The sequence below is a fragment of the Silene latifolia genome, chromosome 8 (assembly GCF_048544455.1).
Source record: "Silene latifolia isolate original U9 population chromosome 8, ASM4854445v1, whole genome shotgun sequence".
Taxonomy (NCBI): domain Eukaryota; kingdom Viridiplantae; phylum Streptophyta; class Magnoliopsida; order Caryophyllales; family Caryophyllaceae; genus Silene; species Silene latifolia.
In genome coordinates this window covers 107,880,846-107,904,666 of record NC_133533.1, presented here as the reverse complement: position 1 = coordinate 107,904,666, position 23,821 = coordinate 107,880,846, and the positions used below count along the sequence as shown (strand labels likewise).

Sequence of the window (23,821 nt, the reverse complement as noted above, 5' to 3'; positions counted from 1 at the left end):
TTGAATTTATTATGTCTTCCAATTCATAAGAATTATAAGTTCCTTCATATTATTTAGATGAATTTGATAAACTTTATTTGATTGTGTTATGTCAAAATTAAATTCCACAGAAATTTCTAATAATCAAGAGAGAGGGGGTTAAGTCATTCCCCAACTCCTTGCTCCTAACCCCTGCAAGCCTGTATTGAAAATTATTGAAAAATTACAATTATTGCATTTTCCAAAAATATGGTAACCAAATAACCCATCATATTTATAAAATTATTCAAATTCCTGCATTTTTTTCTAGTGACAAAACGACTTTTTATTAGAGCAAAACACGTCATTATGTCGATATTTTTGTTAACCTCAATTTTCATAACGGAAACAAGTAAAAACACTTGTAAACATGTAGTAGGGTTATTTAAGTAAATTATTACTTCATCTATGTCAATGAAATGTTTACTTATGCTTTATATACAAAAGGGGACTTGTTTTTAATATTGTTAAATGAAATAAAGAAGAGAGTACAACATATCAAAATAAAAACGTAAACTATTAACTTAATACGAAAGGAGTAATATTTAATTTACATACTATAAAACGGTTTTATAAGAAAATTAACTTCCGCTAATTTCAGTTTAACTTCATTCAGTTCAGCTTTTCTCTTGGCAAATTAACTTTTACATCAGTTCAGCTCCATTCAAAATTATTTCAGTTCAGTTTAACTCGATTTACTTTAGACGATTTTAACCCAAAACAACATGGTCAAAGTGTTGAACCGATATCAAAGATCTCTTGATCTAGATCTCCTCCCTCAAACACCAAAGTATCAAACACTCATTTCACACACTTCACCCACAAACTCTCCGGTTTTGCACACTTCCCTCACACTCTCACCCAAAATGCCACAACCAAACTACCCATCCACTCCCCCACCGTCATCCCCGTCGTCACCGCTGTCGCATCCGCCTACAATCGGAAAGATCGGCCCATACACCGTATTCGTCACACCACCCGCCACCGCCAAACCCTCTCCTTCACCTTCACCTTCCCCCTCAGCCGCCATCACCACCGCCGTCAAAACCACCACGCCTTCTCCTCCTCCTCGTCCACCTGTACAACTTCCTCCAATCCAATACCCAACTTCCCCCGTCGATCGATTCGCCTTCCTCCGCCATTCTCTCCTTAAACTCCAACACGGTATGATACCCCTTTTCACTCATTCTTTTCTTCTCCGCGTTATGTTCATGTTCGTTTATTCCCTCCGTCTCGGTCATTTGTTTACCGTTAAATATACTAAAATATGTTGCAATGTGGAATGTTGCAGTTCATGCGAGTGTGGATGAGTACATGGCGAATTGGCTGGGATTAGATCAGTCTAAATATCAATGGGCTTTGAATGATTATTACCAAGCTCATCCACTGGTATGACATTTCTCTCTTTTCTTTTCCGGCACGGCGTAAATCTCTATTTTTAATCTTAGTGTGTGTGTGATCCCTTATTATTTCCGGCATTTGTGTTTGAAGATCCTTGATTGTTCCAACCTTTAATTGGTTATTTATTTTGATTCATGTACTAGTGAGCTGTTTACTGTTAATTATGTTGAAAGACAGTGATTGTGAAATTATTGTGTAAAACGGGCTTACGATATGAAACCACTCTAATAATAATGTTAATGTTTATGTAACCAAGTAAAACAAGAGTAGTCATTATTTTGCGAGTTGTTTTACAACAATTACCAGGCTATATTTGTAGGAGAGTTGCTATTTATTGTCTAGCGAGTATGTAACGGGTTTATGAATTGATGAATCTTGATGGTGCTAGTGTGGGTTGTAGAATGGGGAGTCGTAGACAAAGCTTGTTGGTTGCTAGATTGCTAGTATGGTTGGTGGTGTATGTTGGAACCAGATATAGGGTGTTGGGGTCTGAAACCTTGACTAAAATAATCATCCGTCAAACATTGAGATAAGGGGAGGAAATGTATATAGCTGTTGTCGATTACACCTTTAATTGTAGGCGTGGCGACCTCCAAAACAGCTGAAACTCGGTTGTCAAGTCATGTCACTGCCCAGATTTACACTATGGTAATGGGGTATGGTCGGTGAGATATCAACATGTCTAAATCTACTCAGCTTTCTATTATATTGTTGCTGTCAGTCGATCACCTGATGTTTAGATGTCAGAAAAAGTCTCATTGTCGTCGTACAATTGAAAATGACTCTGCTTAGCCAGAGCCGAGAATTTATCGAGATCTAATAGCAGGGAAGGTAGACAGGCCCTTATGCTTTGTTTTTTTTTTTTTTTTTTTTTTTTTTTTTTGACAGCGCCCTTATGCTTTGTTAGTGAAGGCCTGAGGGGTAATTGTGCAAAGCCATCTGTGTTAAATTTTCTGTTGTGGCGACATATTGTTTGACTTATGAAACAGTCTGGTGGTATTTGATTTTAGTGACCATTTTGTTCGGTCGTTCAGTATTTCATATTTTCATCATGTCACTTACCTTAGAAAAGAAAGAATGAATGTATCGTAGTGGCGGTAGGAGCATAGCATAAAAAGTGACATTTGTATATCTATTGTCTAGAAGTGGGTGTGTGTCCAAATGTCGAGCTTAGAGTAACACAGGGATTGTCGAGTGTCATATTCCATGTTCGACTGTCTGAGGTTTGACAAGGCTATGTGAGGTAATATGTACTTATGTAGTGTCAGAGTAGGAATTATATCTTTCAGATTTTATAGCTAGGGTGAAGTGTCTCCATATACAAATAACACTACTAACTAGTATTACACCATTATGGACCATAACCGTTATCGTCACGGAAAGTCACAGAAGTGGTAGAGTCCTAAGAGCATGTACAATGTTGTAGATTACTCTTTGTGACAATTCGTTCTCCAATGCACAGTTTCGTTGGAGGGTAAAAACTTCACTCTTTCCATGTGAAGCTATTACTCATCCCAAGTTTGATCTTGAAATTATTCGTTGCATAGTGATATGAACATGTCTGACTCACATGATGGTAGATGACAGAACATTCTGTGGACTGGCCTACGAATGTGAGCGATGCTTCGTTGCATAGAGTGATATGAACATGCTTCGTTGGTTTGCTAAGCACGGTTGTAAGGAGCTTTGCATCCAAAATCTTCGACACTAAGACACGTTTAGAAGTTTCCAAGTGTTGGTCTCTACTATTATGAAAAACACTTACGTTTCTGCTTAAACGAAGTGTCTATATCCCATTTTACCCATTTTCAAGTGTGGAGGGTTGGACATGGGTACATGAAGCAATGCGGTGTAAGGGTAACATAGGTATCTGCCTTTCACATCCTCTACGTAGGAAAAGGCGCAGTTGTTTTCCGTTGCTCGATGGATATAAATCTACTTGCTAGTTTTACGGACCAAATTAACCTGTATTACTGGACTTTAGAATGACATTACGGTGCAATTGGTTGTATAGGCTTGTCTACTAAAATTTGCGAGGACGTAACTTTTTTTAATCTAACAACAGAGGAAATGTATCATCATTGCAGGAAAAAGGGGATGTTTTGACAAAAGAAGTTCCGAAGAAGAGCCTAACTGTTTGAACATTACGAAAATCTACTCGGAGACCTGTATGTGTGGCGTAAATATGTATCTGAACTCCTCACAAATGTACTGTTGCCTAATATTCTGTAACCTGCGTTCATTGTGCATCATCTAAGTGATGTAACTCTAATCTTTTCCCCAGTATTCATGTAATCTTACAACTTACAAGGAAGCAGTTTGTTAATGTTAAATCTTGTCGAGCGGGCAGTAATTTTGTACCTGAGATTTCAGTATGTTGTAAACATGTACTAATACTCTGCCAGATTGAATTTGATGTATAATTATTTATACTTAATTGATGGTTTTGTACTATTTATTTTTTATGGATAACTTAAACGGAGTCATGGAACTTTTTTTGCGATTTTCATCATGTCTCATTAGGTATTGGCTAAATATTGTATCAAAACGGAAATACTGTGTATATTTGACCGAAACTTTTTTGCTATATGGAAAACACAGAAGTAATGTTGTTGTAGAAGTTTAGGTTGAGACTGTCTTAAACAAAACCTACTCGGGGGACATATTCTCGCGTTTGTTACATAATTTCATGGCAAAATCAATTTTGTAGCAATTCAAACCCTAATTTGAAAATTATTGGATCCTCATAAATCAACCATACAATTTTTTTAAAAATGACAAAAGAGATTAATTAAGAGTTTGATAAACCAAATGAAAAAACAATTTTTTTTTTGAGAAAAATAAAATAAAAAATAACTTAACATATAAATAATTTACTCTTGTGGCTACATACGGAGTATTTATTTAATTTTCAGTGTCCATTTTGCGTTTCCGCTTAAATCAAGTGTCTGTATGCGGTTTTACCATATCCAAATGTCAAGTGTCGGACACAGATACTCCGTATAAGTGAAGGGTTACAACCCTTCATACAAAACATTACCATAATAACTACCTTTTTTTGGCGCCTCTTCATTTTTCACTTTTATATAAATATTCTCAATGATCAAACTTACAATCCATGCATAAAATTGATATATTTTTTTGCACAAAAGAATTCTATATCAATCAATCATGGCATCCTTTGATAATATCGAACTTACCGACGAAGAGTTTTTTTCATTTCATAATATCGATCGACAACTCTTTTTTCGGTTAATCTTTCACTTACGTCGCGAACCTTACGAAGCCATGCAAGTCATGGCTTTGTTACTATGGTTAGAGCGTACCCACAAGACTTCTAGTTTTGTCTTCAATATACTTCGTTACTCCGACTCAGTCATCAAAGCCGTCTTTGAAGAGGCGCTCATGGTCTTAGAGACGATCGAGAGAAGCGAGTTTCAACCAAATAACAATCCGTATGACATACCCATTTTGAAAAGTATTGTTGGTAAGGACAATATCACACTCAAAAACTTCCATGAAAGCCGAATTTCGGTTCTTAATGGTGTTGGCGATATTGTGAATCAAGTTTGCCTTCGAGCGTTTAAGGATCTGATAATGTTGCTCTCGAAATATAAGGCCATGAATCCGTTCAATTATCCCCAATACCTTAGGAATGTTTTTGGACAAGAAACAATTGTTCAAAATTATTACCCTAATTTTAATGTTGGAGAATTTACCGTCCCTCTGAGGGACCCGTCTCATTTTCCTTCTTTAAAAGGCGGTGTTGGTGTTAGTAGCCGGGATGAGGGTAGTAGTTCGAATAATGATGAGTATTCTCTTTTCCCACCGGTTGTTGGCGGGGGCGTTATTCCTACAAGTGAAAGGACTATCTTCTTAACATTTTCAAAGGGGTACCCAATTTCGGAACTAGAAGTGAGGGATTTCTTTCGTAAGGCATTTGGAGATATTATAGAGATGTTATATATGCAAGATCCGGTTGAAAATGAACAATCGCTTTATGCTAAGCTTGTGGTTCGTGATGCAAGAGCAATGCTTGCGATTCTTGGTGAGCAAGGAAAGGCAAAGTTTGCGATCAATGGGAAACATGTTTGGGCAAGGAAATATATTCGTAAGAATAACCCTAATTCTCCACCGTCTTCACCAAGTAATGCGGATAATTAATGGAGCCATTTAATTAATTATACATCAAGAAACATTTGTTAGTTTTTCGTTATTTTGTTAACGTTATCTGCATTGAAAGTGTATGTTTCTTTGATTGTTAAAGAAATAATAATACTACAAATTAAACTATATATCTACCGTATTTGCATTATTCATTATTGTGCATCATCTGATATTCTGCAATTTAATTGTTATGTTCATTGTGCTTCATCTAATATTGATGCAATATTACAAGGAAGCAGTTTGTTAGTGTTAGTTAATCTTGTCGACCAGGCGTTAATTTCGTACTAAAAATCATTATCCGTATGTTATAAACAGATTGAATTTGATGTCGAATTTATGTATAGTCTATTACGGAGGATTATCGTTTTCATTTTAACTTAGGTGATGATTTAGTATTATTTATTTTTGTTTGAATTAACCTTCGTAAAACTGCTTTCGCTCTTTTACTACGAAGTGCAGTAGCGATGCAATTTTCATCATGTATCATTCGGTATATGCTACACGTCGTATTCAAAGGGAAATATATATTGTATGTGTGTATATATTCGACCTTTTTTTCTTCTATAAACGGAAGAAATTAAGGATGGATGAATTAAAGTGTGTAATATGAATATAGTTTGGTCTCCCTGTCCCTTTGCAAGAATACTTTGGTAGTTTGGTTATAGTTTGTGTCCTTGACTTCATTTTTATTTAGTCTATGGATGAATTTTTTACTTCATTTTTATTTAGTCTATGGATGAAAAGGAGTATGCATGCATCCTATATGGAGTATGTTTGTCCATATACTCGTAGAGATATGGAAGAATGAAGCGAATAATGAAATGATCGTATCCTTGTATGTCGGATCGACAACATAATATTGTTCGTATGTAGAATATATACTTAAATTATATTCATAAGGGAAGGGCAAAGTCTAGAGAGGACGTTTGTCTAAAAATAAACAATACGGAGTAAATTGCAATTTGCAAGCCTTGTTCCCTTATTGCCAAGAGTAATGCATATCCCACATCGACAAAATTGCACACAATCCTGATATTTATAAACAGCTCACGTGCATTACATTCCGTCGAGCTAAGTAACGCAAGCTTGTAACTCATGTGAGGACAACACTGTGGTGGAACTGGGTTCATTGTCATTTGGTAGGCCCAATGGTATGCGTCCAACTGGCCCGCCCGTTCCAAGCTGAGAGTTGGGCCGATGGGTTTGGGCTTAAGCCTGGATCAATCGGTTCCTAGAGCGGAGGGCAATGCGTGAGGCTGGTTTCACAGAGCAGCGAATACCTCCCGCTCTCGGCAGTGGAAGGATAACGGGCTGGTGCATCCTTGGCCCATTATTGCCTTGTGGCCTGATCTCCATGAACTACCACTTTTTTAGAAAAAAAAGAATTTTTATTTTTGTGACAGACTCAAACAGGCCAAAAATGTTCCTTAAATCTGGGTTTTCTGAAAATTTCGCTCAAGTTTTAACCATTAAAATTATATTTGAAAGACAAAAAAGTTGAGAAAAATTTGTTCTATTTCTACGGCACTGAATTTTATTCATCAATTCCAAAGATTAATTTACATGTTACAACAATGGCCAAAACCTATGAGCTTCTAGTAGAGATTGAATAATCATGTAACGATGTCGAAAATGACCTACTACTATCATCGAACTCACATTCAAGATCTTCAAAATACCATAATTCCTCTTTATTTTGTTCTTCTTTCTCCGGCATTTCCCATCTCTCTTTATCTATCTCCTTCTCGGTCAGTATCTCTAATACCTATAAATTACAAGCAAATAGAAACCAATATATTATTGTACTTAGTATTATAAGATTCGTTTTTTGTAACGAGTATCTTATACTCCCTCCTTTCTTTATTATATGTCGTTTTAACTTGATGCACACAACTTAAGATTTGCATTGTACCACTTGTCCCTTCATTAAAGCATTCTATTGGCTAAAGTGAGAGGTTTCTTATAGCCAAACCTTGGAAATTAAAACACTCTTTTAATATTAAGCTAAAACGACATCTATAAAAAATGGAGGGAGTAGTATTTACAAAGTCTTGTGCAAAAAACAAATCGATTAATGAGAAAATATACAACCGACGTTAAACTATAATAGAATATAAAACTATCTTATCTTTTGGACTTATCAAATGTAGCAAAAAAAAGTTTCACAAAATCTACCTAAAAAGATTAGGTCCTACTAAAGTGAACGACAAATTGTGTACATGATTTACAATCATTTGGAGGGTTGCTAATTAAAGTGCAAAGCTTAATCAATCAAGCTAATCAAATAGTAGGTTAAACCATTATTAGGACCGACAATAATTCATTCTTCGTAAATTGTGCTATAAGATCGTCGTATGGTGCGATTACATAAAACATGAGAATTTTATGATAAACAGCACAAAATAAACCATTTTATATTGATTTATAAAAAACATGACTTTTTATTATAAAATAATCAGGTTAATTATAAAATTTTAACAGACATATCATATGATGGTCAATTGGTTGCACACAATAACAACTATCTTATTAGGGGCATCCTTCATGACATTTCTCTTATCTCATCTGATTTTCATTGCTTGTGTTTTAGCTATGTTCGCAGGGACTGTAACTACAGCGCTCATGCCTTGGCAAAACAGGCTATGAGTTCGCATTAGGAACCTTTCTTTCCAGCTGCTAAAAAAAAAAAAAAAATAACAACTATCCTTGAGACAAAATTCTAATGATGAGAAGGTCGTTGGATGATTATTACAATAATCATGAACTACTACTCATCGTCTACTCTACATTTGTACACGTAACACTTGTAATTTAAGTGCCATATAATGCAAGACATCGCTCGTGCTAAAAAGTAGTTTTAGGTTAGTTATAAAAACTTGAAAAGAGGTTATATAGGTTAGGTAAGGACAACATGAGCTACCCTCTTGGATTTTACCTATGTTTAACTCATAAAATGGAAACATTGGCTACCAAACGTAAAGAGATAAAGCTTCACTTTGTTATAAGACAATGTTACCATTAACCTATGACAAATTATTTGAAGCATGGAAATGTTGATTAAACTAGTTTTAAACATACAAGTGTTTAAATAATACCTTAATTTTTTGTTTAGTAAGAGTTGTGATATTACCTCGTTCATAGTAGGTCTCCAAGCGGGAGAAGTTCGAATGCAAAGAGACGCAGCAAAAGCGAGTCGTTTAATTTGTATGTCATTGTAAGCACCTTCAAGCCTTGGGTCAATCAAGTTTTCAATCTCCCCTTTGTTAAGAAAAGGTTTTGCCTATAACATTCGTTCAACAATACATATAATTTAATTAATACGGATTAAAATAGTATCAGTATCTCACTATATTGAGACATTTTAGTGAAATATTAATTTTCTTTACGAGCATGCATGATAGTGTAAATTTTAAAATTTTGAGACGACGTGAAAAGGTATTCCGATTCTGTTAATCTTTTACGGTTATCTTTGTATACAAATACTAAATCAATTCAAAAATTAAAGGGTTTTAATTTGTAATAATCGTACGTACCCAAGTGCGTAGACTTTGATGACAAGAATCCACTGGTTTCCGACCAGAAATAATTTCCAATAAAAGGACCCCAAATGCAAATACGTCTGTTTTCTCATCAACTATCCCATGAGAGAAATACTCTGGTGCCAAGTATCTGCATTTTTATACAAAAATCAACTTGTTCATTACTTTGACCAATCTAATTAATGTATACAGAATTTATATACATAATGCACAATGCACTATGATAGGTCAATATCATGACATTAATTAAATGGGTCTCGAAAATAAAAATTGACCATTTAAGTTGTTAAATCGAGAAATTGAATATATTTAGGTCCGAAATTTGAATCTTATCGACCTGTATGTTTCATGTTCGTTAGAATAACTTTTACGAATTTGAAATGTGAAAATAATCGTTCATAAAGTTCACGGATGACAAAATTCAATCATCGAATTAACATTTTATAGGATAACGATACACGAAGACATACATACCCGACTGTCCCTTCAATTGGAGCAATAGAACGATGAGTCCATTGAGTCGGAAGCCATTTAGCTAGACCAAAATCAGAAATCTGTACGTTTTATTTTTCAACAATGTAAGTACAATTGTAGGTCACATTGTCACGTTAATAATTGAAAATATGAAAATGACAAAATAAAGAAAAATCATAGGTTAGGTTTACTTACTTGTGGCTCAAAATCATTGGTTAACAAAATATTAGATGCTTTAATATCTCTATGAATTATCCTTCTTTGACACCCTTTATGCAAATAATGCAACCCTTTGGCCGTTCCTATTGCTATTTTGTACCTCACTTCCCACTCCATTGGAGTAATACTTTGATCTACAATCGACAAAAAAAAAATAATAAACAATTATATTATTTCAACTCGGACTAATTAATCTCGAACATTATGAGTGACATTTCAACAATTGAAATAAATGACTGGTCGACTTTTGCCAGCTCTATCCAGTTTTTGTCCTTCTGTACTCTCAAAACTCTTATTATTGGCAAATGGCAATGCAAATAAATTTTATCAACAAAGTAATATTTTTGAGTTTGCTAGGATTATTCCACAATCTCGAACATTATGGTGACATTACAACTAATGAACTAGATGACTGGTCGACTTTTGCCAGCTCTATTCGTGTTTAATCATTCTCGACTCTAGAAACTCCTATTATTGACAAATGGCAATGCAAATAAAATTGAGAAAGGTTAGTTGGGACAACATACATACCATGAAGAAGAGAAGCAAGAGAACCCAAAGGAGAGAGAGGGAAAAGAAGGTAAAAGCCATTGTCAATGCAACAACCTAAGAGAGAAGAGACATTTGGGTGATAAACATGTACAATTGTCCCAATTTCACTCAAGAACTCTTTCTCTCTTTTATCTTCATTGCTTGCTTTGTTAATAAGCTTCTTCACTGCTACCATTTCTCCATTCTTTAACTTTCCCTTGTATACTTCTGCATATCCTCCTTTTCCTACCAAATTTTCTGTCCACACCCATCAAGAAAAGTTTACCAAAATGTCTCGGAAAATATCAAAACATAATATCGTCTCAATCATTTATTTACCTTTGATTAAAATACTCTGACAAAAAATATAAAAGGTAAACAAATAAACAAGACAGATATTATATACATACTTGACCTCGTCGTGTCTTACTATAAGACGGTCTTATATACACCAATATCGGCCGTTATACAGAACTGCATAATAGTAAATACAATGTAAGGAAATAATGAAACCTGGGGAGAAGCCATTAGTAGCAGAGGAAATTTCTTCAAAGGAGTAACATTTCCAAGAGGGTTTTGGAGAATAATATTCAGAATTATTATTCAATGAATAAACTTGAGAAATATTGGATTTTTCTTGTTTTTCTTCTTCATTAATTCCATAATCTTCAAAACTATTTGTATTTGTATTTCGTTTTCCTAAAGAAAACAACTTTTTGAAACTTCCTGATCGAATATACTTCATTTTCCCCTGTTTTTTTTTTTTTTTTGTTATTGAAATATAAAAATAAAGATAAAATTGTTCAGTAATGTTAGATATGTAAGAATTTAAGGAAACAAATGCATTAATGTAAAGAATTTCTGAAAGATGTTTTAATATTTTTGGTGTTTTTGGCAGAGGAAAGAAGTTAAGAGAGTGTTATATGAAGTAGAAGAAGAAGGTGTTGTGTTTGCTCTGAATGAATTTAATACTTGTCATTTTTAAACTGTACTGTACTCCCTACTCACTACGGCTAAGACACATGCAATATTGAATATTTATTGGTGAAAAGTCATGAAACTATTTGAATATTCACAAATTCTTATTTAAGACGGGTCAAGTAGACCACTAAAATTTTTGCTTTTTAAAAACTGGTTATACATATTCCATTCTTACTAGTACTCAGTATTAAATTGTTACTATTTTCAATACTTCTGAACTACTTATCCAAACAAACAATGTGATTTTCTAGCCTGTATTTATTACTTTACCTATTCAAATCTAAGTTTTTAAAATTGAAATTTGAGTTTTATAAATGAAAATATTAACACTTTAATACTAAAACGGTATAATGATTTATCGATTCTTCACGGTCACATGCGTTTTACGCTTTTATTGTCCTTTGATTCAATAGTAATTATTGTATAACACCGTCTGTCTTACCATGTGAGACGGCCATACAGCTGCCCAAGGCTTGACAGAGGCTTATACAGAGTAATATAGAAATTGCCATACAACTCTATGTCGAAGTCGAATAGGTCATTTTTAAAAGCTAAATACAACACTTTACACTCGATAGTACTAGTATACTGAAGTCACAAATTCTCATTTGTGACAGAAAAAATCCGTCACTTTGAAGAGACATAAGACAAAGGGGCAAGTGGGACGAGGGGAAATGGGGAGGGGCTGTGAGAGGTCTCTTTAAAGAGACCATCATAAGCAAGACCCTTTATAGTGAAATATTTCGTATAAGGTAAAGTCACTAACAAAAACATAATTTGATCCTTGATTACAACTCCCCTGTATTTAGATACTTATCAAGGGTAGCAGAATTCCAAAATAACGAGTAAATAGGATCATACTCAAACCCGACCTATTAATGAATATGAGAAATTATTCTGTGTGTGAGAATTTTGGAGTAAACTATTATAAAACCGTCTTATAAAGTAGAGAGTAACTTAAATATCCGCTGCGAAGGTGAGTCATCAAAGTTATAGTTATCCTCGTCTCTAATGATTGAATTTATAAGTAGTTCAAATAGGTTTCCAAATAAATGCAAAGATAGCACTATTTCTTTTATCTAATGAAGAAGAGGTATGTAAAAGGCAGATGGGCAGGTCATAGAGATAGACAATACACAAAATTATTAATGGTGAATGACTGAATGTAGTAGGACACTAACCTTCACAGAGCTGGCAATGGACCACAAACAAGCCCAAATGCTCTCCCAATTCAAGAGACTCTTAAGATTTGGTTTGGGAGTTGATAAGGATTAATTATTTGAGTAGCAGTTTACAGATCTTCACCTAATTGCCCAAATAGGCTACTCCAAATTCTGTACGAGTGGCGCAATTTCGATTACCCGTAATAAGAAAATATCGAGATATGTCGTCTGATGAAAGATGATCTCGATGTTTCAATGTACATCGTCCAAACTACTACTGACAACCATTAATCGAGTCTCAACTATCGATTTAAATTTTTGATTAATATAGTTTTTTCATGTATGTAATATCAAAGCTTAATAACTTAAATCCTGTTCTTTTGGGCTGAATGAAGCTGATCTGAATTGAACTGAAATGAGTTGGAGTGAAAGCTGAAATGAATCGAAATTTGCTGTTATAGTTGAAATAAGTTTAGCTGAACTGAAGTAACTGAATTGAGCTAAACTGAACTAAAGTGAGCTAAAGTAAGCTGAATTAAAGCTGAAATTAAGTCGATAAGAACATGATCTTATAGAGTATAGGTCCCGAGTTTCTAATCTTACAAACTGAATCTCAACGCGTGCACTATCCAATCAAACAAATCAAATCTTGAGAAATTTAATAGATATACAGTATTATGTTCCTATTCAAATCAATAATGGATGTCCCTCTATGGTCTAGGAAGAAAGACTTCGAGTTGGATTTGGAATTTTCTTATTTTGTCTTGTTTCATTAATTAATACTCGTGTCTCTCCGAATGACGTCCTCACTACACACAAAGAAAGAGGATCAAAATAAGAATTAAATATTATAAAATCCTCCTTTGGATGTAGGGAGGACGTCTTCTGGGAGAACGCAAATATTTCTCATCTTAGAAACTCCCAACTTAAATCTTGAGAAATTTATAGAATTAGCTACTACTCTAATTTTTATTCACAATTAGCAATTACTTGTTCAATGAAAGTAGAATCCTTTACCTGTAACCAGATTGATTTATAATTTATCAGGTACATTGAGTTATAGGTCAGTCAAAATTAAACGGATATATACTGGCATCATATAATAGCCAATGCACCCATTAGTCTGTAGCACCACTTTATCGCAGAATAAACTTAAAAAAGGGAGAAAAGTAAAAAAAAAAAAAAAAAAAAAAAAAAAAAAAAAAAAGAAAAAGTAATTACTCATATATGATAGGAGAATTTGTTCAACTTGTGATAATATTTCTTCACAAATTGTTACTCCTTTCGCCCCGTTCATTTGTTTATATTTGGTTTTGGCAAAAAGATCAAGGAAACGGGAGGGGATCATTTGTGGATTGTGCTATGCTCCATTTGACACGACACTTCAAGTAGCTTATTTGACCAAAATAGCTTATTTGACCAAAATTTCAGCTACCTGATTTTTTTTACAAGTGTTTGGCAAGTAGCTTATTTAACCAAATAAGTTATCTGAAATGAAATGCTACTTAGAGTAACCTTTGGGATTTCAGTTACCTGAAATAAATTATCTTCCATTTTTTACCCCCTTCAGTCTATAATATTAAATAATTATCATATCTTTTTACGTCATTTTACTAAAAGTTAGCTACATTTTTAGCTAGTTTGTCAAACATTATTTATATAATCAGTTATCTTATCAGCTCATAATTTTCAGTTACCTTATCAGTTACTTTTTCAGGTTTCAGTTACCTTTTCAATTTTCAGCTACTTTTTCAGGTTTCACCTACATGTTCAACTAATTTTACCAGACAGAACCTTATATTGTTATTGATTAACAAGTGTACAATAAATTATGCGGATGATCAAATAACCTTTAACGAGTATATTTCTAATACAGAAAGGTAAACTTTTTAAGAGCATCATTGTAAAATTATCATGGACTCATTACGATTGAACAAATCTTAATTCTTATCATAGGATCCTCCAAAACAATTTGTGATCACTAACTCTCCTATAAGACCGTCCTATAGCATAGAACGGGCCCAATAGAAAAGAATGGCCCAATATAAGAGGATTAAAGAAAAGAAAAACAATAATTATTCGTACCACCTTCTACACCCTCATCACCGCCATCGTCTTCAACCCCCTCTGTAGTCCACGTCCTCACCAAAGGCCACCTACATCACCACTTCTCCGGCCACCGTCACCGACTCCATCGCCACTCCAACCCACTTCTTCACCAATCCACGACAACTCATCAACAATATTCCGTCTTTATCTCCTCCACAAATCAATTTGGCATTTGATAGTTAAATCTCAGATTTAAAAATTGAGATTTCATGCTTCTAAACTTCTATTAGTTTTTTTTTTTTTTTTTTTTTTAACTTAAATACTCATGCTTTTATTTCGAGAACTTTGAGTTTTAAGTTGAAAACTAGTTTTGGAGCCCGTGAAAATCACAGAATCGTTAATAATTTATTGTTTTAATCGGCTTAAAGATTATGCAATACAAATGTTTTTCTTAACCAACAAATATTTAAGCGTTAGTTTAATTTCACTTTATTGATTAAATGAATTAGAGTTTTTACACTTGTAATTATAGATGGATAGTGAAAATAATTGCATATTTGATAAAAAAAGTTGCTGAAGGTAACATTTTAAAATTATTGTGTATGTGTTGCAAGTACGAACTAAATTTTCAGTACCTAATAATGGATATACTTGTATATTACAACAATTTTATATTCCCTCAATTTCAATGGATTTTATACTTTTAAAAAATTTCTGTCATATTTTAAAAATATGTAGAATGCCCCGTAACACCAAATAAGTAAAAAATGTGTGTCACAAATTATTTTCGCGTACAATAGATTTATGGAAAATAGTAAGAGAGTGAAGTAAAAGAGTATAACTTTAGAATCTCGAACAATTATTGGTAAAAATGAGCAAAATTAATTAGTTATGCATCTTATGAATGACACACATAACAAATATTTAGTCTATACAATATGTCACATAGGCGCTTCCACTTTGTTCAACCAAAAATATAAATAAATAAACATTCTTATACATTGTAAAAATAATTAGTTACAACTTAAAAATATCTCTTTAAACTATATTGGAAAAAATGTCTAAGCTTATTGACTTACTCGTATAATCTTTTACACACTTTGAGTTATTTGATTTGTGACTAATTGAAGTCTTAACAAAAAAATTAAGGAAAAAAAGGTGTTACGTGCAACATTAGTGCATCAAAGATAAACTGTGTAGAATTCACAAACTTTTGACAAAAAATCTTCCAAGAATTGGCGGATGTAATGTCTTATGTGGCTTCATTGAGATTTATACTACTATATGTAATTATACATACTACATAGTATAAAAGGAGTACCTGTAAAAAAATAAAAAGTCAATCAAACTATAATAATGAAATGTAAACTGAAACAGTTAATTTAATTATGTAGAATGAGCTACAATTAAATAAGAATATAAAATATATTGTAGCTACGTAAAGTTGTTATAAAGTCAAGTTGAAATGATTAATTCAATTAGGATTTTATGTGAACCAAATAATTTTGAATTGAGTGTGGAAGTTTAAAGATGAAAAATCTTCAAAATAAAATCTCAAAAGTATATAAGGTAGAGAAGTCGAAAAATTGTGGTAATGCAAGTGATGATAATTGTAGGCAAAAATAGAGTAGGTCTCCTGAGAGACGGTCTCTTGATAAACTTTATTGAGAGACCATTGTACAATTTTAAGAAAATGTAGTACTAAAGGTAATAAAATAGGTACAAATCATGATTAATGATAAAATGGGTACATTTATTATGTAAATAGGTACGAAATTACTATGTCACGATCAACAATAAAAAGGTACAAAATACAAATAAAAGGGTACGAAAGATTGGTCTCTCAATAACTTAGTGAGAGACCGTCTCTCCCAAGTTTTAGTGGCAAAAATATGACAATGTGTATAGGTAGTATAAATGAGGAGGGGAAGCCAAAAAATCAACTAAGAAATGATTTAGATGTCAAATTAGTAGAGTAAATTAATTATTAATTATTAATAGCTATAAAGATAAGAGGAAACTAAAAAGTTTATTGACATTTACATTCTTTTGTACAACATAAATTTTATTTTTATTTTCACTAATTATATGCATGTGACACATCACAATTCAAGATGACTTTTGATAGGAGACATTACTTAGTAAAATGCTTAGTTTTATCTTTTTAAAATATTGTATAGATTTTCCGTGAAAATCACGTGACTTTTCTAGCTCGTCATTAATAATTATTTGCTCACGTAATTTTTTTTTTTATTTTCTTATAGTGTCTTGATACTTACATCATTCTTTATTGTTTATTTGTTATTGCATCATGTTTATATTATTCTTATTTGTTATCTATAGCCAAATGATATTGTATTTACTCGACATTTAAATGATATTTTTTCTAGTTTATAACTTTATTAAAATGATGATATCATAAAATAGTAAGTAACATCAACCATAGTTATATTTTATGTTTGAAAATAATAATTATATTGAAAAATTAAACTATTCTTCACTCATTTTCACTTAACCGTTGTAACATTTAATCAAATAAAAAAAATAAATGAGATGGATATAATAGATCGAGATAAAAAAACATCGATATTACTGCAATATTCTCACTTCAAAAATTCAAAAATAAAAAAATATGTTACTATTTGATAGTCAAAGTACGAGCAAAATATAAATTTTATTCAATACATATGTAATATGTTGTTAATCCCAACAAATTAACTACACATTATTAATTAATGAATACATTAAAAAAATTCCAAAACATTACATTGTTCTTAAGAATGTGTGAGACAAAAAAGTTAAGGGTACAATTTGATCAAGCTAGAGTTTCATTCACCAAAGTTGGACATTCTTTCGCCACAATGGATGGTGATATATATTCGATCATCGATCATCAATAATCTCAAGTGTCATCATCAACATTCGACAACACCAAAAACGAACAATACGATATAAATGCTTGTTAATTATACATTCTTTTTTCTTCTATTTTTCTCTTATCTCTTCATTTCTCGTTCATTTCACCACAAAAGAAAGATATTTTTTTTTTTTAAAAAAAAGTTCAATCAAATGAAAACAAATAGGTAAGCTAGATTCTCATCTACTAATCTTATTTTATAGGTAAAATTTGTTGATGGTTTCATAATTATGGAATATGAAAAGTTTGGTATTAAAGAGGAATAAATTGTAATTATGAAATAGAGTAATGTTTGGAAGATGAAAGTTTACGTAGGATAAATGATTATAATATATTGATTACTACTTTGCCTTTTTGTATTTTGTTTTTAATTTATTTTTTCATTAATTTTTGATCTAGCATATAATTGTAGCTACTCAATCTAGCATTTTTATGTTATTGTATAACTTGTATTACGTCACATGTCTTTCTATTAGCTACTCAATCTAGGCTTTTTATATTATTGTATAGATTTCGAAAAAACAATTAATTTGGAATAAATTTTAAAGGATAATTAAACAATAAAAGTGGAATGGAGAAGGGCTCGTTTAAGTTCACCATGAACACAAAATTATAAATATAATTATTTTAGTTTACTTACTAAATATATTGCTAAACAATGCAATTTATGTTTTTTTTTTATAAAACCTTATCCTTTACGTGAAATAATTTCATGAACTAAATACATGGTATTACTACCCTTTTAAAATTCTATTATTAGTCTATAATTTCAGTTAAGTATTTACAAAATTTGTATGTAAATTACTTAAATTAAATAAATATTTATTTTCCAAATATTTTATATTTTCCTAAGAAAATATTTTATATGATCTTTAATACTCATTTGTTGATTAATTAGTTCTGTAAAACATCTCTATATACAACAAAGTTATGGCATATTATTGTTTTTTTTTTTCTAGTAATAATAATAGTGAATTAATGCCTTTAAAAAAAACAATAGTGAATTAGTGACAATACAATTTTTTTTTAACTTCATTTATTCTTTTTCGTTCTTAATTTCTTATATATTCAGGTTTTTTTTATTTCGAATACATATAATACTACTCCATATGAAATATCTTGAAATTATTAACTTATAGTTAATGCGTATTTTTTTTATTATAGTTTTTTTAGTTAATTAAATTTAAAACTAATGAAATATGGATGGATTTTTAAAGAAAATAAGTGAATTAAATTAATGCAATATAATAATAAATTGATAATGTATGTCATATTAGTTTGCCAAGTCATATTGTTATTGTGTATGTGACTTTTTTTCATCCTATGTGCATTGTCTATGTGGCATTTTTAGGCTAGCCTTTTAATAATATTTTATAGATTATGAAGTTCAAATCTTTATTTATTTTTAATGTAAATAATCATGCTTTTAACCTGAGAACTTTGAGTTTTAAATTTAAAATTATGAGGTTCAAATTAATTCAAAACTCTTGTATAGTTAATTCATAACTATAATTAGTCCATACTCCATACACATAATTCAACATCTAAAGGTTTTCACTTCAAAACACAAAGCTTTAATTTTGAAAACTCAAGTATTTGTTCTATTTCTTTTCAATACACAAGTTTACAGTATTACATGCTTTAATTTATGCAAGAATGGTTTTTAGATTGATAACTTTCAATTTTAGTTTGAAAATTGAATGTTTATTGTTTCAAATAATAAATTAATTGCCGTGAGATGATGTTTGTGTAGAGGAGTTGGAGTCGATGTATGGGGTTACAGTGGGAGTCGTCGTTTGTAGGTGGCAGGATCATGTGCAGGGTGTAAATTGACTCGGGGAAGGCGTAGTACTGTAGTAGGGGAAAGGTAGCCATAGACTCAGAAAGTTTGAGAAAGGTGGAGCGCATATTAGTGATTTGCTTTTCAAGTTTTGGGCTTCCAGATAACAGGCCGGTCTTATGATAAAAGACCGTCTCATTAAACAATTTGTTATTTGCGATATACCACAAAATCCACTTCTTCATTGGTAACTTAGTACATGGGCCGGGTCACACTCTGCCAATGCTTCTGAGCCCAATCCTACCCCCATGGTGCAACTCACACCCAGCCTGGCTCAAGTATCCTACTAAACTTCAGGCCATTATGGCATAAACGTAACAAGCCCAAACATCTAATTTTCCCTCCAAATTCCATCATACCGTCCCCTCTTAGTCACAACCTAAAGATGAGTTATGACTAGATGGATGGCAATAAATCAGGTTGGATTAAGATTTGCGAGATTAAAACCCGACTTAGTGAATCGCTTATTAAGTCCAAACCCAATCAGAAAGAGGTCATCCTTAGTAAACATAGTTTGGTTCATGTTCATGTATGAGTGGATTTGGTTCAGGTTTTTAAATAGTAAACGATTTCCATAAAGTGGATTTCGATCGGATTTTTTTCAAGTCGATTTGATTTCAATTGGGATTGGCGACTTGGCGTGAATTGTCATCTTTACTTGTGAGTTGGGGCCTTGTCTGACCCAAATCAGAAAGAGGCCATTCTTATAAAGCATAGTGATCTACTGCTCTTACTATAAATAAGACGTCAAATTCAATACCACTTTCTTAAATAGATAAATATCAGTTTTATGTAACTTTTTGTTGTTAAAGAACATTAGTTATTTTGGCCTAGTAGAGCTTGTCTTATACTTCGTAAGTTCGTATGTGATCGGAGGTTTTGAAAGATTAGTGTACATAATAATGTGACATTAATTCTAGTGATCATGCTTGCAAGGTCGCAACCAATAAATATTATATTCTGTAAAAAATATCAGTAGCACTAAACAGGAAAATAGGGTTATACAATTAGTTCTAATACCTACATACAGTCGAGCTCAAAATCTATGTGGAAAGCTAAAAAATTATCAAAATACGTCTTAAGTTAGTATATACAGAATAACTACTACCCTGTAAATCATATAAATTGTACAGAGTTATACGTATAAATAATCAATTTTTAGTAACTTAACTTTTCGGACTTGGAAAGAACAAAATAATTTCAACTACATAGTGTTAACCTAATTTTCTTTTAAATTTAATCTGTGGATGAAGGTTTCCAAAGGAAAATGTAGCAACCACATTACACATTTTACAAACATCCATGATTGCATAAGACTATACAAGTAGTGTTAGTTAATTGATTTGTCTAGTGACTTGTGACCAATAAACAAGAGAACATCCACTTATGGCAATGCTTGGGACGGCAACCCAATATCATTCAACAATTTTTAGTAAATCAATCATTCGTCACTTTAGTGAATGAAAATTATGATTATGTATGACTTTAACTTTTTGTTTCTTTTATTCGTTCTTAAGACAATTTTATATCGGACAAAACCTTAGGTTATGATTATCAAGAAAACTTTTTTTTTTAAAAAAAAAAAAACCTCTGTCACATCAGTTTTTCATTAATTTTTATTAATTTTTTATTATTTAGACTCACCTCAGTCCCAACTTAGACTCTATACATTATCAGTCAAACTCACTTAAAACTCTACTTTTTTTATTCATTTAAGAAAATGTGGGGTTTAAAAAAAGGCCACAAAATAATATAACAGGATACACTCATTAGATAATTTCCTTTAAAAATGGGGTCAAGACTCACGTAGAGTTTTAAGTTGAGCCTTGGATTTTTAAGACTCAATTTAAAATTTTGTCAAGACTATGTTAGATTATTGAGAGTCTTGAGTGAGTCTTGTAACTCACCAATAATTTTACCCTATTGGCAACATAGATTATTTTCCAAGAATGGCTTGACACTTCTTATATGAAAGCAAATTAAAGTGTCTCCATGACCAATTTTTTGTTGGGTCAATTTCTTCTAAGGTAATTAAGGGAATTTAATGGATATACTCTTTCTAAGTTGAATTTTTCATTCGAAAGAGTCAGAAATCAAACCTAATCACTTGTTAAAGACTTATTAAAGATAATAGTAACTGAGAAGAGTGCCCTTACCATTAGACATGATTGATAAGAGTGCCCTTACCAACCGTTCTATCATGGCAATTTAATAGATAGACTATTCCCACTATTTTAATAATAGTTTATTTTCTTTATTTTGTAAGGAAAAATACAGTAAATGCAAATTATTCACCGCGCGAGATGGAGGAAGTACTATTTTTAACTACAGCACAGGTTCAAAAATCCGTTTTAACAGAATTCTAGTGTTATAGACTTATATGGGGGTGTTTGGTAAACGACATATTGACCGATTTTTAGCATATTCAAGGGTTTTAGCATGTTTGACCAATCAATATGCTAATTTTAGTGTTTGGTAATGAGCATATTGAAACAACATATTTGGGGTCAATATGTTGTTTTACAATATGCTGTTTACCCCAACATATTGGTTAACATATTGTAAAATAGAAAAGTTTACTCAATTTTACAAAGAAAATTAACAATCTACTAATCTTAATTTGTCAATTACCAAACACTCAAATTAATTATGCTAATTGTAATATGCTAGTCAAACCTTCTGATAAAATCTGTCATTTACAATCTGCTTATATTGAAATTAATTCACTATTTATCAAATAGGGTTATAGTCTTATTTGGCTTTACATAAGCTGATAACCAGACACGAGTGTTACTCTTTCGGCTTTGTCCATCTTCAGCGGCTCAGCCTTCACTTTCTTTTTTCCTATAGAATAATCTATATCGACTTTTCTCTCTTAAACTAGCTAAGTGCTTGTCACGTGGATATTCAGTCTACTGATTTAAAAAATTAGCCTATTATTTGTGTGTATATTATATATTATCGATAATTAAAAGAGCCATTATGCATATGATTGCTTTTACTATATTGCTAATTGCTAATACGTGTCATTTTCATGAACCAACAAATCGAATAGCCTTTTAATGATTTTTTTAAAAAAAATGCCCAATATTATTTGGTATCTTTTCTCAATTATAATGGTTGACAACAATTTTATATACGTTCTAAAGTTGTTCGTTACTAATTTTATAATTCTACTAATTATAGAGTAAAATTCACTTTTCAAGTAAATTTTACGACAAGATGCGATCGATAACTAGGACAACTAGTTAAGTGGATTGTATTAAAATTACTCAATAAAAGACAAAAATTGAAGTATCTCGTTTAAATAAATCTTGACTCGTTATTTTGTCCCCAAACAAAATCCTGACCCTCAGGCCTCAACGGCTCAATCGGTAATGATAAGGAATAGCACTACGACTTGCCTTGCATGGCTGCATGCACCCCTTTATGGTCAATCGTATTTCAATATAACTCTTTCATTTGAGATTCAACCAACCCATTAGGCCATTACCTATTGTCACAATGTCATTATCGTAACCACTAGCTAGGTTAAGACCTCTTCAGTATTATTCGTATTTAATAGAATGGTTGGTCCGAGTTGTCAAAATATAATGTTTAGATTTTGCAAGAAAAGTAAACAAAAAGCTACGAGTAGCACAAAATCTTGAAGCGACGAAAAGAGAGAAAGTAAGGAGATAAACAAGTTGGTGAATGTGATTAAAGAAGAAATAAAAGACGAAATGCAGAGTGCAACCGGTTGTTTACTCCTACTTTGAGTCTTTTACACTACTCCACTATACCCTCCTCTTTCACAAATCCTCATTTGTGACGAACATATCCATCACAAGCTTATGACGAATCAAATACTACTCACTTGAGTAGGTAAAGACAAATACTTTGTAATTCCCTAAACTTATCTTATCTACACAAGTGGGAGATACTTGACCCGTCATAAGTTTGTGACAGATATACCCGTTATAAGGGAGACTTATTGCCTCTTTATAGGTCTCTTGCATTTCCTTATGTTTATTAAAAAGGTTTTTTGATTCTTCTTCATATTGAGTGAAATTGAATCGGTTTTATTTCGAATAGATAGACTTCACCAATCTCCTTGTCTAGCCGGGCCGGCTCAAACCATCACACCCACCTCGGTCCCAACCCACATACACACCCCCAGTCTCCCAGCCAGTGGTGTGGGTTCGAACTCACCCCTTATAATAACTCGACCCACTTCCAAGCCCGACCCACTGTCCAGATCTATGTTTTGATGATAGAAGTGTTGGGTTATTCTCTCTTTAATTAAGGGAGTTAACACAATAAGTGAATCAAGATGTTTCACATAAGATGAAACTCATCTATTGAATGGTTGATGCGTTCATTTCTTCAATACACAAAAACTCCTTATTGAATGAATGTATGAGAAACATTCATTTGAGCTATTAAGGAAGCATATGTTACTCTCTAATGATCACCTATATATACGTGAGATTAGAGAGCTTATTTCATCAACCACAAATACAAAACATATATTATTAATCCA

General features: G+C 32.2%; 2 protein-coding genes and 1 long non-coding RNA gene across 3 annotated transcripts; 2 read left to right on the top strand and 1 right to left on the bottom strand.

The window, feature by feature from the left end:
• Positions 1 to 795: 795 nt before the first annotated feature.
• On the top strand, positions 796 to 3,856 carry LOC141597232 (uncharacterized). Its single transcript, XR_012522725.1, has 3 exons — positions 796 to 1,182; positions 1,310 to 1,407; positions 3,507 to 3,856. It is a non-coding gene; the product is annotated as an uncharacterized LOC141597232 (long non-coding RNA).
• A 715-nt stretch (positions 3,857 to 4,571) lies between these two features.
• Positions 4,572 to 5,734, top strand: LOC141597231 (uncharacterized). The gene has a single exon (XM_074417608.1). It carries the CDS (start codon positions 4,591 to 4,593, stop codon positions 5,581 to 5,583), a length of 993 nt encoding a protein of 330 aa, XP_074273709.1. The 5' UTR covers positions 4,572 to 4,590; the 3' UTR covers positions 5,584 to 5,734.
• Positions 5,735 to 7,083: 1,349 nt separating this feature from the next.
• Positions 7,084 to 11,306, bottom strand: LOC141597228 (putative receptor-like serine/threonine-protein kinase At5g57670). Its single transcript, XM_074417604.1, has 7 exons — positions 10,863 to 11,306; positions 10,350 to 10,607; positions 9,795 to 9,952; positions 9,600 to 9,679; positions 9,120 to 9,255; positions 8,717 to 8,866; positions 7,084 to 7,351 (listed from the first exon to the last, which is right to left on the bottom strand). The coding sequence occupies exons 1-7, from the start codon at positions 11,092 to 11,094 to the stop codon at positions 7,172 to 7,174; spliced, it is 1,194 nt and encodes a 397-aa protein (XP_074273705.1). The 5' UTR covers positions 11,095 to 11,306; the 3' UTR covers positions 7,084 to 7,171.
• Between the last annotated feature and the right edge of the window lie 12,515 nt (positions 11,307 to 23,821).

Coding starts and splice junctions, on each gene's coding strand:
- LOC141597231 (XM_074417608.1), top strand. CDS start 4,591: ATGGCATCCTTTGATAATATCGAACTTACCGACGAAGAGTTTTTTTCA.
- LOC141597228 (XM_074417604.1), bottom strand. CDS start 11,094: ATGAAGTATATTCGATCAGGAAGTTTCAAAAAGTTGTTTTCTTTAGGA. Junction 9,680..9,794: donor CCAATGATTTTGAGCCACAA/GTAAGTAAACCT, acceptor TAAAACGTACAG/ATTTCTGATTTTGGTCTAGC. Junction 9,256..9,599: donor CCAATTGAAGGGACAGTCGG/GTATGTATGTCT, acceptor ATAAAAATGCAG/ATACTTGGCACCAGAGTATT.